We start from the raw sequence: 16,876 nt of genomic DNA, 5'->3' as shown, positions 1-16,876 counted from the left end.
GGAGCGGCTGGTAGTTTCGAACCGCTGACCTTAAGGTTCACAGCCCGATTCGTAACCACTACGCTACCAGAGCTCCTTTCTATTGGCTATAGCAGATGAAATTAATTCAGTCTACATTTTTATTTATAGTTGTTGTTAAGTACCGTGGAGTCGGTTCCGACTCATAGTGACCCTGTACAGGGTTTCTGAGGCTGTAATCTTCACGGGAGTAGAAAGCTGTATCTTTCTCCCGTGGAATGGCTGGTAGTTTTAAACTGCCAACCTTGAGGTTATCAGACCCATTCATAACCATTACGCTACCAGAGCTCAGATCTGGAGAGGATATTTACTTTAAAAAAAATAACTTTTGTTGTTTTTGTGTACATCCCCCCTCCCCCCCAAAACAAACAAGTTAACTCATTTCATTTAAAAAACAAAAACAAAAACAAAATTTGTCTCCATTTTGTTGGGATTTAGCCTAGTCTGAAATAAAATTCAATTATTAGAAGTTCCCATCTCCAGAAAATTATTGGACACAATACACAAATCAATAATTTTAGAGATCGATTAGAATTCAGTAGCATTCATTTAACAATTTATACTGAATACAATTATACTGCTATAGGATAGTTAAGAAAGCTTTCATTTTGTCATAAAGATCTGTGCTTCATTTAAAATTTGGGATCCAATCTAGACATCTTAAGTAAAATTAAGTAAAACGTCCATGTTTCTTAGAAAAAATTTCAGAAAAAAAAATCCTAGCATTTTGGATTTCTTGCTATTTTAGACTGAGTAAAATGGACATTTCTCTTAGTTCTTTGAAGGTAACTTAAGCATGACAGTTCTGGGTAGATTAAGTATTGAACGAGCTACTGTTTCTTAGGGCATTATAAGCAGTAAGAGGACAAATTCCCCAAATGAGATCAGACAAATACAACCCTGAGTGGTAGACCACCAGAAAAATAGTCCCTCAATCCCTGCAGTTATCTGTTTCATATCTTTAAACCTGTTAAAGTCCCCTAGGGACTCCAATGGAGCCTATATAAATATGTAGATCAAAGATCCAGGGAGAGATGTCTGTGCTCCAGATTTCTCATGATGCTCAGGTTTCTTGTGGAATGCTAGGGTGAAGGGAATTGCCCGCTGGACCTGTGCACCAGAAGAAGTTCAGAAATTTCTGCCTCATTCTATTTCCATTGCTTGAAGTCTCTTTCCATAGAAACACACCTTCTACTATCATCAGGTTGTTCTTGTTTGAAAAGTACTTGCTTACACCTTGATCAAAACTCTTCAATTTTTTTTATTTTTTTATTTTTTGTTAGTTGCCATTGTATCGGTAACTGACTCATAGTAACCCTATGCACAACAGAAGGAAACAGTGCCCAGTCCTGCACCAACCTTACAAGCATTGCTACATTTGAACCCATCATTGCTGCCACTTTGCCAATCCATCTCACTGGGGAGGGTCTTCCTCTTTTTTCTCCAACCCTCCACTTTACCAAACATGATAGTCTTCTATAGTAACTGGTCCCTCCTGACAACATGTCCAAAGACGAAATCTAGTCACCCTGGCTTCTTAGGACCACTCTGGCTATATTTCTTACACAAATCTGTTTGTTCTTTTGGCAGTCCATTGTTTTCAGTATTCTCCTCCAGCATCATAAGTCAAATGCATAAATTCTTCTACGGTCTTCCTTATTCACTGTCCAACTTTTGCTTGCATATGAGGTTACTGAAAATAACAGGGCTTGAGTCAGGCACACTTTAGTCCTCAAACTGACAGCTTTGTTCTTTACCACTTTTTAAAGAGTTCTTGTACAGCAGATTTGTCTAAAGTAATATGTCATTTGATTTCTTGACTGTTGTTTGCATGAGTGTTGGTGGTTGATCCAAGCAAAATAAAGTCTTTGACAACTTCAATCTTTCCTCCATTTATCTTGATGTTATTTGTTGGTCCAATGGTGAGACTTTTGTTTCCTTTACATTGAGGTGCAACCTATATCAAAAGCTGTGGTCTTTGATCTTCATCAGTAAGTATAAGTCCTCTTTGCTTTCATCAAACAAGGTTCTATCATCTGCATATCACAGGTTGTTAATGAGTCTTCCTCCAATCCTGATGTCATGTTTTTCTTCATATAATCCAGCTGCTCTTATTATTTGTTCAGCATATAGATTGAATAAGTATGGTGAAAGAATGATTCCCACAAAAATGCTTTAAGTTTGTTGTCAAGTCTTCACAGATTCTAGCCCTAATTCATTTTGCTACTTTTCTTTCCATTAACTCTCAATGTAAATTACCTCAGAAAATACCTTCCACCTCTGCACTTTGGCTCTCAACAAGCGTTCTTGTCAGGAGAACATTTCCTTATGTCTTTCCAGTTTTCTGAGTCCTACCCATCCACACAGACCTCCTCCTAAAGGAAGCCGTACTTGCTGAACCTAGCAGGGAGTGAAATTGTTATCTAAAAGCCTCTGTCATGTTACCTGGAAGACTTCCCATCTTATTCAAGTTTTCATATGTATCTGTATCTCACCTGAGCAGGAACTCTCTCTTAAACATTATAGGATCCCCTGTAATGCCTAGCCTGGTGCTGTTAGGTATGGTGAAAATGATTTCTGATCTCATAGTGACCCTATAGGTCAGTGTACAACTGCCCCATTGGTGTTTCTAGGCTATAATCTTTATGGGAGATTGCGTATCCCTGTGTCTTTCTCCCATAGAACTGCTGGTTGGCCAACCTTCCAGTTAGAAGCCATTCCACTTAACCATTCCACTACCAGAGCTCCTTTTGTACATAATTGTTGTTATCGAGTGTCATCGGGTCAGTTCCAACTCATAGCTACACTGTATAGGGTTTCTGAGGATTGGCTGGTGAGTCTGAACCACCAATCTTGCAGTTCAAACTGACCTTGCAGAATAGGAGGATCAATAAATGTTAAATTTACTGATTAAAAAAGCAGTCATTAAAATTCTAAGTGGTTATAAAGTTCTTGTTCTTCCAATGGAGGTCAACATGTATATATTTATTTTACCTTGTTTCAGTGATACTAATAAGTTTTTCTTCTGAATAGTTGATCGTCAAAGCACCTACTACATAATTGCAGGATTTAGTGTATTTTTAATGCTAACCAGTGTCTTGGCAATACTGCTCAAAGTATTTTGGATTGACTTTATTCTGCTATGGAGAGCTACAGTTACACCTTATAAAACTCGTAATGGTAAGTGATCAATTTCAATTTTTTTCTCCAAAAGAAAAAAACTCATAATGATTTTTGGCTATTTGCCTATTAATCTCTGAACAGCTTATACTGATAAACCTGATGGCATTTTGCTTGCTAACATCATCGGTGGATCTGTTTTGAGTCTACTCAAAAGCAATTTTCCATTCTGTTTCATGGCTCCCCTTGGTCCTGAAAGTCATCTTAATGCTCAACTCTCCCCAATCACTGTTTATAATAAGTTCCAAATACTAGAATCTGCCCCAAGCTCAGAGGTCTAAATATTTCAGGACATGTGCTTTTATGAAGTTTATGAAATTAGAAACATGAACAAAATTGTTCCTGCTTTCAGATGTGAGTAGAGTAGATCGGTTCATCAAAAATACAGATGTATTTTACTATTAGACACTTCTGCTTCCTCAATAGGATCACATTTCCTTCATTTGGAAGCAGACATGTGTTACATTTTTCCATATGGTTGCCTCCAATAGGAGCTAAATGTTTGACTAGTGAGGAATTCAGATTCCTCAAAAGATTTTACTCCTTTTCCACTTTTAGCCGTTAACAGTTTGACTTCCCTAGGGAAGTTTGGGGCGAACACAAGAAACTAAGATTTAGCCAGCATCACAAAACATCTTCTTCATGACTGTTGTTGATATTGTTGTTGAGTTGGCTCCCATTCAGAATGACCCTGTATAGGTGGATTTAACCACCAACATTGCAGTTCAAACTGACTTTGTGGTGTAGTGCATTATCCTGAAGCGCCACACCAGGACTCCCTCCCTGACTGTAAATACTGGCTCTAGTAGCGTAGTGGTTATGAATCGGGCTGCGAACCTTAAGGTTAGTGGTTCAAAACTACCAGCTGCTCCGCGGGAGAAAGATGAGACTTTCTACTCCCGTAAAGATTTACACCCTCGGAAACCCTGTACAGGGTCGCTATGGGTCGGAACCGACTCGACGGCACTTAACAACAACAACAACAATCAATTATTAATCAAGCCTTTCCATGTGGTTTGTACTATACATATGTACAGTCTCTTGACTTTTACTAATCTTGAAATTTTATTCTGTCTGAGACATTACAAAGGAAGAGAACTTGGGGAACAAGATTGATTTCCTTATGTTTTTCTTGAAAACTGGGGAGATTAGATGCATTCTCCAAAACCATAACTGGTAGTAAGGAATGTCTGCCAAGAGCCAAATAAAAATCTTTTAGACCAAATTTCACTTCTTGTTTTCATTTTCAGATGGAAAGATCTATGATGCTTATGTTATCTATCCACGGAACCACAAAGGTAGTCCTGAGGGGGCAAGTTCTGTGGAGTACTTTGTTCACCAGCTTCTGCCTGATGTTCTTGAAAATAAATGTGGATATAACTTATGCATTTATGGGAGAGACCTGCTACCTGGAGAAGGTAATGCTGTCAATATATATAAAGGACAAAATACATGCTTATCAGAGGCATATGAGATAGGTGAATTTCTCTACACATTGGACAAGGAATGGTAGTTTTACTACCCCAGACCTCAATATTTTTCCTAAAAAAGTTTTTCAACCTCCCTACTTCTATTTCCACCCTAGTCATAGATTTTTACAACAGTATCTATGATGTAAAGGCAGGGCAAGGCATCCTTTGCTATATGGATTTAGCAGACAATTGCCCCTTCTTTACACCCCTACCAGCATAATTTACCTACCAGCATAATTTACCTACCCCCTACCAGCATAACCAACATTTCTTAATTATCCTTAGAAGGCTTGAAGGACTTAAAGATTTGAAGTGTTTTGTTTGCATTTCCATAGGTACTGGCCAAACTATTTGAAAACACTCCAAGAGTCTGATTTTCTTTATATTGGTGACAATGTCGCAAATGTATACTCTCACAAGAGCAAGTAAAATTGTGACTTCTGGTTCTTATTATTCCTGTATGCTTTCAGGTCTCTTTAACAGTTTTGTAATTGTTCCAGTCATTTCAGTAGCTGTTTTTCTCCTCCTCCACATTTATGTCAGGTACTTTTGAACCTTCACAGTAAGTCTTCTCTAATTCCTCAAAGACTAGAAAGGGCCTAGAGTGTATATGGAGCAGGGACATCATGAACATAAGTCAATGAAATAAATGTGAAGGAAACTGCGGGTTTAAAATGGCATTTCTGCTGAAAGGAGCGGTTCAAGTGCCTATAGATAGAAAGCTACATACAACATGCGAATTTCTTTTGTGCTGGGGTGTGTAGATAATGAACTCTGGCTTGTGAAAATGCTTAAGCATTCAAACACTAACTTAACCAAAAGTTTGGCAGTTCAAATTCTCCCATAGGTGCTTTGAATGGGTATCCTCTTTTGGAGGGTCACAGCCTTGAAAATCCTAGAGAGCACTTCTGCTCTGCACATAAGGAGTCACGGTGAGTCAATGAAAAAATTGACTTGATAGCTGTTTTCGTTTGTTTGTTTTACTCATTTAATAATGACTTAGGGAGTCCTGCTAGCACAATAATGAACTATTCAGGAGCTAACTGAAAGATCGATGGTTCAAATCTATCAGCCACTCCATGACTACTGTACCAGCTTCCATAAAGATTGTTATTGGTGGCAGTGTGCTACTGAGTTGATTCTGACTCTGTGCAGGGTTTCTGAGGCTAAAAATCTTTATGGGAGCAGAAAGCCTCATCTTTCTCCTGTGGAACAGCTAGTCGTTTAAAACTGCTAACCTTGAGGTTAGCAGCATGTCTCCTAACCACTATGCTACCAGAGCTCCTTTCCAGACTAGGAAACCCTGTGGGACAATTCCACTCTGTCATATCGGTTCACCATACATTGGAATGGACTCAACAACATATATCAACAGCAACAGTAATCACTTCAGAAATTTGTAAAACATAGAATTCATCAGACTAAACTCCTATTTTGCTTTTGAGGCTCCTCTTCTCCTCATCAGCTAGGAAATAACATGCAATGATATTCAAATACTCTTTTTATGCTACAACATTTCTCCTCTAGAAACTTTCAAGACTGCTGTTGCTTATAATGTCAAACCAGGTGCTATTTCTGATTGTAATCTTTTCGTTTATTCTTTCTCAGGCCCATCAATCTAAGTTCTAGCCATATTTCTCCCTAACCAAACTTGAAGATGCTCTATGGTGTTCCACGGTATGCTGTCTTTAGAGTGCTGTTTTTACCTTGGAAATGTTTCTTACTTCCTTTGTCTCAGTTTAGGTCTTTTTGATCTTTCCTTCCAAATAAAAATATATATATGGCAAACAATTCACAGCTCCACTCTTCATTAGACAAAAATTGCATGATTGACTAATGCAGTACATTTTCCCCCTGCTACTTATCTCCTATTTGCCTTTCGGAGCCCAATCTGGATGGAATCCTCCAGCCAGGGGTCCTGGACAGCTGATAATTATTGGATGTCTTGACAGAGCTCCTTGCTATCTGCTCTAGGCTGGGCTTGGCCATAAGCGTATTGGCAGGAGAGCAGAGGGTGAGATATAGTTCCCTGCTTCCTCCCTGTTCAATGTCTAGGGCAGCTCTTGTCAGTTGCTTTCTTCATGCATCTCCTTTTAAAACCCTCCTTTGTTGTTGTTAGGTGTCATGGAGTCGGTTCCAACTCATAGTGACCCTACGCACAATAGGGTAGGGTCCTGTGCCATTTTCACAATTGTTTTCCTTGAGCCCATTGCTGTTACAACAGCATAAATCCATCTTTTTATGGGTCTTCTACTTTTTCAGTAGCATCTCCACTTTAGCAAGAATGATGTACTTCTCTGGGGACTGGTCCCTCCTGGTAACATGTCTGAAGTATGAGAGATGAAGTCTCATCGTCCTTATTTCTAAAGAGCATTCTTCCAATAAAGATTTGCTTGTTCATGGTAGTTTCACTATTCTTCTCCAACACTATAACTCAATTGCATCAATTCTTCTACAGTCTTCCTTATTCATGTACAACTTTCACATGCATATGAAGCTACTGAAAATACCATGGCTTGGGTCAGGCACATCTTAGTCCTCAAGCTGACATCTTTGCTCTTGAACACTTTAAATAAGTCTTGTGCAACAGAGTTGCCTAGTGCAACAAATTTATTGACTGCTATTTCCTTGACTGTTGATTGTGGAGCCAAGCAAAATGAAGTTTTTGACATCCTCAATCTTTTCTCCATTTGTTGTTGTTAAGTGCCATTTAGTCAGTTCTGACTTATAGCCTTCGTGTATAAGGTTTCCAAGGAGCAGTTTGTAGGTTTGAATGGTTGATCTTGGGGTTAACAGTTCAGGGCTTATTTTACAGTGCTACACCAGGTCTTCTTTCTCCATTTATCATGATATTATTTAATGGTCTAGTGGTGAGAATTTTTGTTTTCTTTATATTGAGGTGCAATCCTTACTGAAGACTGCTGTCTTCAATCTTCATCAGTAAGTATTCTAAGTCCTCTTCACTTTCAGCAAGAAGGTTGTTATCATCTGCATTTTGAAGTATGTTAATGAGTCTTCTTCAAATCCTGATGCCTCTCTCTTCTTTATATAATCCAGCTTCTTGGGTTATATGCTCAACATACAGATTGGCTAAACATTGTGAAAGAATACAGCCCTGGCTGATTTTAAACCATTCAGCATCCCTTTGTTATTTTCTAACAACTGCCTCTACAGTTCAGGTTCCTCATGGGCACAATCAAGTGTTTTGGGATAACCATTCTTTGCAATGTTGTCCATACCTTGTCATGATTCACATAGTCAAATAAAGCACAAGTAAACATCCTCCTGGTTTTCTCTGCTTTTAGCCAAGATCCATATGATGTCAGCAATGATACCCCTAATTTCATGTCCTCTTCTTGATTCTTGTAAGTTCCCTGATTCCAATTCCACATCTTTTCAGTTGCATTTAAAAAGTTAAAGTCAAAGTTAATTCCACATTAAACTTTCTTTAGTCAGTGCCTTTGAGTATGACAGATTTTCTGTGATACTCCTGACTAACACAAAGTCTTTATCTGTCACTTTGTTTTGTTATGTTGTTAAGTGTCATCGTGTTGATTTAGACTCATAGTGACACAGTGTAGGGTTTGTGAGGAGTAGCTGATGGGTTTGAACTGCCAACCTAGTGGTTAGCAGTCCAGTACTTATCCTGCAGCACTGCACCAGGATGGCCACTATTACTCCCATATTTCAGAGTATATGTATTACAGTCTTTTAGCTATAAGGAGCTCTCACTTATAGTAGTTATTCATTGGAGTGCTAAACACAAGCCATGGGAGAAAGATGAGGCTTTCTGTAAAGATCTGCAGCTTCGGAAACCTTATATGTATCGCTATGAGTCAGAATTGGCAGCAGTATAAGGATATGTTGAGTAATTTTGTTTAGGTTGTGTTTTCTTGATCATACTTTAACCTCTCTGCTGTAAGAACTAGGCGTTTTATGTGCTGTTTATAATCCAGCCAGAAACTAATGTGAAATCACCATTGTGTTGATGTTTCATAAACACTGATTGGAAAGGTGAACCAGTCTTTGGTAAGGTTTTCCTGGTCTGTATCAAATCAGCTCCTAAAATAGAAAGCACTGGTATGGTGCTGTAGGAGCAGCACTGAACTGCTAACCCGCAAGGTCAGAGATCCAAACCCACCAGCCACTCCTTGGAAACCCTGTACAGGGTCATTATGACTGGGAACCAACTCAAAGGCACTTAACAACAATGACAGGGGGTAAAGTAGATCCAGAAATTCCCTAAAAGCTTGTTAATACTGAGATTTTCTGTTTGTGCTCTTATGTAAAAGTTAAAATTCTAAGTCCCTTTAAACATATAAGCTAACTTCTAAACAGATCATACGTAGTGAATGCAGCTGAATTCTAAGTGTCTCCTGAAATGATAAGATGGTTATGATAATGATAAGGGGTACCCCCCTTTTAATTTGAAGGACCCCTGGTTTTAGTTAGGACTGATCTATAGGAGAAAGAAGACAGCATTGAGACAGATAGTCTCACTGTGAAAGGCTTAACAAGAACTCAAGGTGTTCTCCATTCAAGCACATTTGTACCTTTCTGAGTAAGCACATTGAGTAATGTCAGATTCTCATACCGGATTATAAGGATAATAATTGTTTCTAAGTTCAGAATATTTATGATCCAAGTATTGCATTTAAAAGAGAAACAGTAGAAACTCATCCTCATTTCTTTTATGACCAGATGCAGCCACTGAAGTGGAGGCCAACATACAAAAGAGCAGACGGCACATTTTTATCCTGACTCCTCAAATAATGAACAACCCGGAGTTCGCCTATGAGCAGGAGATCGCCTTGCATAATGCACTCATTCAGAACAACTCAAAAGTGATTCTTATTGAAATGGAGCCACTGAGTGAACAAGGCGGATTGCAATTTGGGAAGTTTCAAGAGTCTCTGGAGCACCTTATGAAGGTGCAAGGTACCATCAAGTGGAGAGAAGACCATGTTGCTAACAAATGGTCCCTGAATTCCAAATTCTGGAAGCATGTGAGGTACCAGATGCCTGTGCCAACTAAACTTCCAAAAAATACTTTAAATCTGGTTTCCTTGAATGCCCAAAGACAGTAATGTTTGCCTTGCTGTGCTAATGTGTCTAATTTTTGGAGATCTCCCAAATTCTAGCTGGATTATGCCACTATGCCAAACACTGGCATCCATCTGAAGCTTGAAAACATAGGAGCATGAACAGTACTTAGGTCTCAGGGTTCATCTAATAACCATGCTTGCATGTTTCTGATTCTGGGAAGATGCCAAATGCCCCCGAATATTATCTGCAATCCCTCTCCTCCTTGTTTCCCATTTCCTCTCCTTTCTCTGTGTTTCTGTTCCTCCATTCCAGTGGAAGACCTTTCACTTCATTCTTTCCCTTTCTCTGTCTCTATCTGTTTCTCATTCTGGCTCTCTCCTTCTTCTACCTCAAGAATCTACATCCTCAATATCAAATTAAAAGTTTCAAACTTAAATTGTCATGTGATCTTGAAGGACATCAAAATTTCTTAAAGTAGAATGTTGGTAGTACCTCTTGTTACCAACATGCCAGAGTTTCTTTTGCATATTTTATTTGATATGATATTTGGCTTTATCATTTCACATTGCTGAATTTGTTCAAGTACCTTGTTCTAATTGCCATTATAACAAAGATTTTTCCATTCTACGATTTCTTTCGCATATTTTTATTCTCTTTAAAAATATTGCTTTCACTATAATGGAGCCTTGGTAGTGTACTGGCGTAAGCATTGAGCTAATAATCACAGGTTTGGTGGTTTGAAGCCACCAGCTGTTCCATGGAGAAAGATGAGGCTGTCTGCTCTCAAAAAGACTTACAGTCTCGTAAACATTAAAGAGCAGGTGGACTCTGCCCTATAGCATTACTAGGAGTTGGAATTGACTTGAGGGCAGTGGGTTTGGTTTTTAGAAATTTTTTTCTCACTGAAAAATCATATTATAGCTAGGGAGGGGGGTAATACACAAGAAGGGTGAGGGGAATGGAAGAACAAAGTGCACAGCAAAACAATTAGGTAGGTTTGCATGGGCTAAGTGGAACAGAGGTAAATAATGATGTATGCACAACCTTGGAACAACAGGGCTCTGGGATACAGGGATTGAGACATTGTTTGAATGGGGAAATGGGGGGAATAATGTTAAGATGCTTGGCTGTCTTTTGAATCTTGGTTTCCCTGGCATATCATTATAAAATAGACACTGGAGGTGGAGAGAAAGGACTAGCCAGAAATATCAAAATAGAAAGCTTGTAAGTCTGTCTTCTATCTATAACTGATTGGAACACCTAAAATGGGTCTACGACTTGCCTAGTGAAGGAGGTTTCCTGCGGAGCCTCTACATTACATAAGACCATAGGTGGAATCCTGAACCTCATCCAGAATCTTCTGAGGTGGGAAATTTCCACTTGAAAGGACAAGCAGACCAACCTGGAGCAGCTAGAAGAACAGAAGATACTTCTTGAAAAAAAGACCCACAGGAAAAATACAAAACAATATAGGCACTCTGGCTGATTACTACAAAAGCAAGCAAGTTGCTCACCCAGGAGACATCAAAGAAAGTGGTCAGGTCCCCTCAAGGCAAATCCCTTCTAAAACTAAGACTCAATGGGAATACACACTCTGATTGGTGACCACATTCATCACGGATAAGGGAAAGTGAGGGAAAAAGAGCAATGAAGCTGCGAGCTAAGCCGTACAATGTTCAATAGATTCCTGTAAACCCGGGTGAAGGCCTGGTTGGTTAGCAGTGTGGCAAGACCTGGGGAATCTTGAGCCCAGAGTCAGTGACATAGCCACAGAGGACTAGAGTGGAGAGTGAAGCCTCCTGCTGATAAGAAAAGAGGGTATACGCACAAGAACACCCACACTTGCAGTTAATACCCACTTGGCCTGGCTTCAATGACTGAATGATCAGAGCTCAACTAGAAGAAGAAATAAGAGGTAAAAAAAGAGTAATCTGATACAATTTGATGAAATTGACTTCCACCTATGGATGCAATAGCTCAAAAGAGGGAACAAATTTTTACAGCATGGATCATTCCCACCCCATCCATACACAGAGTAGACAGGAATGGGCAACTTGGACACTGGCTACCCAAAATGGGGAGGGGGTGTTACAAAGGCAAGAAGTGACTTGCTTACAAGCTTTCAAGAGGGAACCTAGAACCAGAGGGCATGGAGGAAGGTAGAATCGCCACTGGGTAGTACAGTCTGGGTGGGGCTAATGAAAGGAGATGGGGATAGGTCTCTTGTGATCCAATAGTGAATAATTGTTACCAGGACTGACTGTGAGGGTTGGACATTTTGTAGCAAAAGGAGGGGAGTGGTTGACTTTACAGTCTAGGTGTGGAGATCCCTGGGACCATCAAGGGAGAAGAGTGGAGAACAGGACCCTACCCAGAGAAGCAGTGATGACAGAGATAGAGACAGAGACAATGACATGGAGAGATGAAGTGGCTGGGGACTTTAGACCTGGAGAGGGGCTGTGTGCTGATGACCAGGGGCAGGCTTGTAGGGTGTACCCTTTGGTTGGTTGATGATGCATGGAGGGGATTGTAACCATGGCAATGAAATGATATATGATAAGATGAATGTAAAGCTAACGTTCTCCCATGTAAACAATCCCATAATTCACAATAAAACATTTTAAAAAATCATATTATAGAAAAACAGAAAGTGTAAAAGAAAAATAATAAAGAAATCATTCATAAGTTACCATCCTGAGATTACTATTTTAAACCATTTTGGAAATTTTTCTTTCTGTTTTTGAATTTCAATATATAATTGTTGTTGTACACCATACCAGGAACCCAGGCTATCTAGAGGGATGGGTAAATACAGATACCTAAAGTCAGGGATGGGGAAAGTCCAGTCAGGCCACACAGTGGTGATAGTGGTGGTGTGCTGTAGACTCAGTTCTGACTCACAGAGATCCTGTATTTTTTAAGGCTATAAATCTTTACAGGAGCAGAAAGCCTCATCTTTCTCCCCGTGGAATGGCTGGTAGCTTGTAACTGCTGACTTTTATGTTAGTAGCCCAATGTATATCCACTACACTACCAGAACTCCTTAGAAGGTCCTCGAAATCATTTGGCCTGGCCCTGCTGAGGCAACTGTAGTTCCAGCTATCATATTATTTGTTTTTTTGTTAATTTTGTATGGTCCTTGAGTGTTGTTATAAATATCCAAAAGGCCCTTGGCAGAAAAAAGGTTTCCCACCCCTGCCTGGTATATAAAACTAAATGCTTTATATATCAATATATATTATTATTGTATTGTTGTTGTTAGCTGTCATCCTCAGGTCAATTTTGAATCAGGGCAAACCCATGTACACAGAGTAAACTGTGCTCCTTAGCGATTTTAATGCTGTCATCTTTTGTAAGCCAATTGGCAGGACTATCTTTCAAGATGCCTCTGGATGGGTTCGAACTTTCAACCTTTGGCTAGTAATCCAGCACTTAACCACTGTTACCTTCCAAAGTACATATACTAAGTAATTCACCTATGTAAGTTATATGTGCTACTATAAAGGATGGGAGTGCAGTGTCTCCATGTGATAAGCACTGGAATGTGAATCACAAGGTCCACGGTTAGAGCCCAACAGTTGCTCCACAGGAGAAAGATGAGGCTTTCTGCTCCCACAAAAATGTACATCCATGGAAACCCTATACAGAGTCACTATGAGTTGGCAATGACCTGATGGCACTTACCAACAACAATTATAAAAGATCCTGATGTCACTGTGGGTTACATACGTGTTGGTCTCTTCATTGCAAGCTCAGCAGTTGGAAACTGACTCAGCCACACTTAACAATGACAACAACAGCTTCCTGAGATGTAAGGACAAAAAAAAAAAAAAAAATCTGTTCTCTCAAGACATCTTTGAATTTCTGTTATAGCAGACTAGGAAACGAAGACAGTAAGTTACTTAAATTCTACAAATATCAGTTTCCTTACTGTAAAACAAGTATATTAGCAAACTCTGGATTTCCATGCCAGTCACATTAAAACAACAACAACATGCGAAGTATTTGGACCAGGGTGAGAATTCAATAAATGACAGCCTTCATTATCATGAAGCATCACTGCGCTGATTCTAGTGTTTTTCTATAAGAATAAATTCTCCAGTCATAATAACAGGAATTGTTGTTGTTAAGTGTCTTTCAGTCTGGTCTGACTCATAATGAACATTGGATAGGGTTTGCAAGGTGTGGCTGGTGGGTTTCAACTGCTGACTTTATGGTTAGCAGTCCAGTGCTTATCCCATAGGACTCCAGTATCAGGAATGTTATTGTTATTAAGTGCCATTGAGTCAGTTCCAAATCATAATGACTCGGTATAGGGTTTCTAAAGCTGCAGAATTGTGCAGGAGCAGAAAGTCTGATCTTTCTCCCAAGTATCAGGAATGTTGCTGTTATTCTTATTAAAGACCATCAAGTGGGTTCTGACTCAGAGTGACCGTGTGTAGGATTTCTGAGCAGTGGCTGGTGAGCTTGAACTGCCAATCTTGTGGTTCAAACCAACCTTGCAGTCTATCTCATTAACCCACAGCACCATACCAGGACTTGTTGTTGTTGTTGTTATGTGCCATCGAGTCGGTTCCGACCCATAGCGACCCTGTATAGGGTTTCCGAGGGTGTAAATCTTTACGGGAGTAGAAAGCCTCATCTTTCTCCCGCGGAGCACCTGGTAGTTTCGAACCGCTGACCTTAAGGTTCGCAGCCCGATTCGTAACCACTACGCTACCAGAGCTCCCATACCAGGACTAAATGTGCCTTAATCTCCATTCCCTAGACTCCTAGACTGACAAGTATGTTTTTGATTGAGGAACACTGGGAATCTTAGAACTGATTTTATTTCCCTCTTCACATTAGCTACTTAAAGCTTAAAAGCCAGATTTAGGATCTTTCTATGGCATCATAACATGGAATTTGTAGTAATCCTATTCGTGTCTACATAATATCTTTGTTTTCTATTTACTGCATATTTTATATTTAAAAATTTATTTTAACTGACTACATCATAAACTGCTTTAAATGTATTTGAAAAACATTCATTGCTTTTAGTTACTGTGACATCAACTTCAACGTCATTGCAACCTCTTGCAGAGCAAAAAGTCTGGTCCTGTTCTATCCCCATGATTGTTGCTGTACCTGAGTCCACTGTCACGGCCACAATCTATTTTGAGTGTCTTCCAACCTAGGGGTTCATCTTCCAGCACTTTTCAGACAAGAGTATGTTGTGATCCATAGGATTTCCATTAACTAATTTTCAATAATCGATTCCCTGGCCTTTCTTCCTAATCCATCTTAATCTAAGTTTGCTGAAACTTGTACATCATGGGTGCCTCTGCTGATACTTGAAATGTGGGTGGCAGAGCTTCCAGCATCATATTAACATGCTAGCCACCACAATACAGCAAATTGACAGATAGGTGGTGCAACATGTTTACTGAGTGCCTGTTTGACATTTGAATGTGTGCTGAGCACCTTTTTGGGAGGGGCAAAGAGAAGATGGAGTTTTAGAGGTGTTGGAAAGGACTAGATAAAGTCCTTGACCTTAAGGAGTTTGCAGCTCACTCTGGTCACTTAGCAGAAGGTGGTCTAAGGGGAATAGGGAAACAGTTGAGAGACCCCATATAGAGCTGGCCTGAGTAAAGTTAAACACTAACATACCTAAGCTCTTTTCCCCCTCATTTTTTTTCCTAACCTTGTTCAGTCACCTGAGCTCTCCAGGCCTCAGTTTTGGCAAATAAAATGGGAGGATAGAGAATGTGAGCTCTAGTGAATTTTTCAGCACCAACCCTATAATTTCAAGCTGCATTCTCATGGTGAGGCCTGGAAACTTCCAGAACATCAGGAATTTCCTGCCAACATCACTATTAAACTCTTAGTCCTTTCCTCTGTACAGTGATGCTTCATCTACACACAAGCTAAAGTGAGCAAAAGTAACTCAGCTCAGACCTATTGACCATGGTAAATATCCCTGTGAATCATAAGTACAGAAGTAATTGTTTTCAATTGAGTCAAATTAAAAATAAAATGCAGGTCTTAAGAGTTCAATCCCATGAGTTGTGATAACTCCACACAATTGTGTCATTATCTCCTAAAAAGACCCTTGTGCCACTTCCCAGTCAATTCCTTCACCTTTCCTGGTGGCCAATAATGTTCTGACTTCTATAGAATTAGAAATAGATTCATTTAATAAGATCTTGAAATTTCTATTAATGAAGTTATATAACATTATATCTGACTACTTACATGTAGCCTAATGATTTTGCAATTCATACCTGTGTTGCTCGTTTCAGTAGTGGGTCCCATTGTATTATTCAGTTGTATTCCATTGTATGACAACAATTTGTATACAACAATTTGTTTAATCATTTTCCTGTTGATGGATATGAATTTTTTTCCTATGTATGGCAATTATGAATATGGCCGATACTGCATCCTTGTAAGGATATGCTGTTTCTTTTGGTTCAACATCTAATAGTGTTCATAGACTGGGTGTATGTCTAACCTTTTAAGAAATACATAAATTGTTTTGTTAAGTATTTGTATCATTTTGAATTCCCACATATAAAAATACTATCATTCCACATCCTCACAAATGATTGGTTTTGTCAGATTTCTTGTAATTTTAGTCATTTTAGTGAATTTTAATGACTAATGTTTTTAAATTACTTTCATTGTAGTTTTAATGTGCAGTTCCCTGATAATTAGCAATACTGAGCATTTTTTCATGTCTATATTGGTCATTTAGATATATTCTTCAATGAAATTAAAAGATTTTTCCCACTTTTAAATTGTGCTGTTTTTCTTTATTATCTTGATGTACATTTAAAAAATCTATTCTGGATACTATTTCTTAGTCAGATAGATAAAATGTGAATATTTTTCCAGACTGCAACTTGCCTATTCATTTTCTTAACAATGTCATTGATTAGTTGTTGTTGTTGTTGCTAGGTGCCATCGAGTCATTACTGACCCATAGTGACCTTATGCACAGCAGAACAAAACACTGCCCGATCCTGGGCCAACATCACTACTGTTGCCACGCTTGAACCCATCGTTGCTGCCACTTTGCCAATCCAGCTCATTGGGAGCCTTCCTCTTTTGCTCTGACCCTCCACCTTACCAAATATGATATCCTTCTCCAGTGACTGGTCCCTTCTGACAATATGTCC

The 16,876-nt window shown here is 39.2% G+C and overlaps 1 protein-coding gene across 1 annotated transcript in view; it reads left to right on the top strand.

Annotated features, from left to right (window-relative positions):
- Positions 1 to 16,876, top strand: part of IL1RL1 (interleukin 1 receptor-like 1) — a 69,821-nt gene that overhangs the window by 21,733 nt on the left and 31,212 nt on the right. The window contains exons 8-10 of the mRNA XM_006870763.1: positions 3,052 to 3,198; positions 4,449 to 4,616; positions 9,372 to 9,753. Coding sequence (XP_006870825.1) covers positions 3,052 to 3,198; positions 4,449 to 4,616; positions 9,372 to 9,753 — 697 coding nt within the window. The remainder of the gene's footprint in view (positions 1 to 3,051; positions 3,199 to 4,448; positions 4,617 to 9,371; positions 9,754 to 16,876) is intronic.

Source organism: Chrysochloris asiatica, unplaced genomic scaffold (assembly GCF_000296735.1).
Source record: "Chrysochloris asiatica unplaced genomic scaffold, ChrAsi1.0 scaffold00150, whole genome shotgun sequence".
In the NCBI taxonomy this organism is placed as follows: Eukaryota; Metazoa; Chordata; class Mammalia; order Afrosoricida; family Chrysochloridae; genus Chrysochloris; species Chrysochloris asiatica.
The sequence above is the reverse complement of the archived record's forward strand: the minus strand, read 5'-3'. Positions and strand labels throughout refer to the sequence as shown.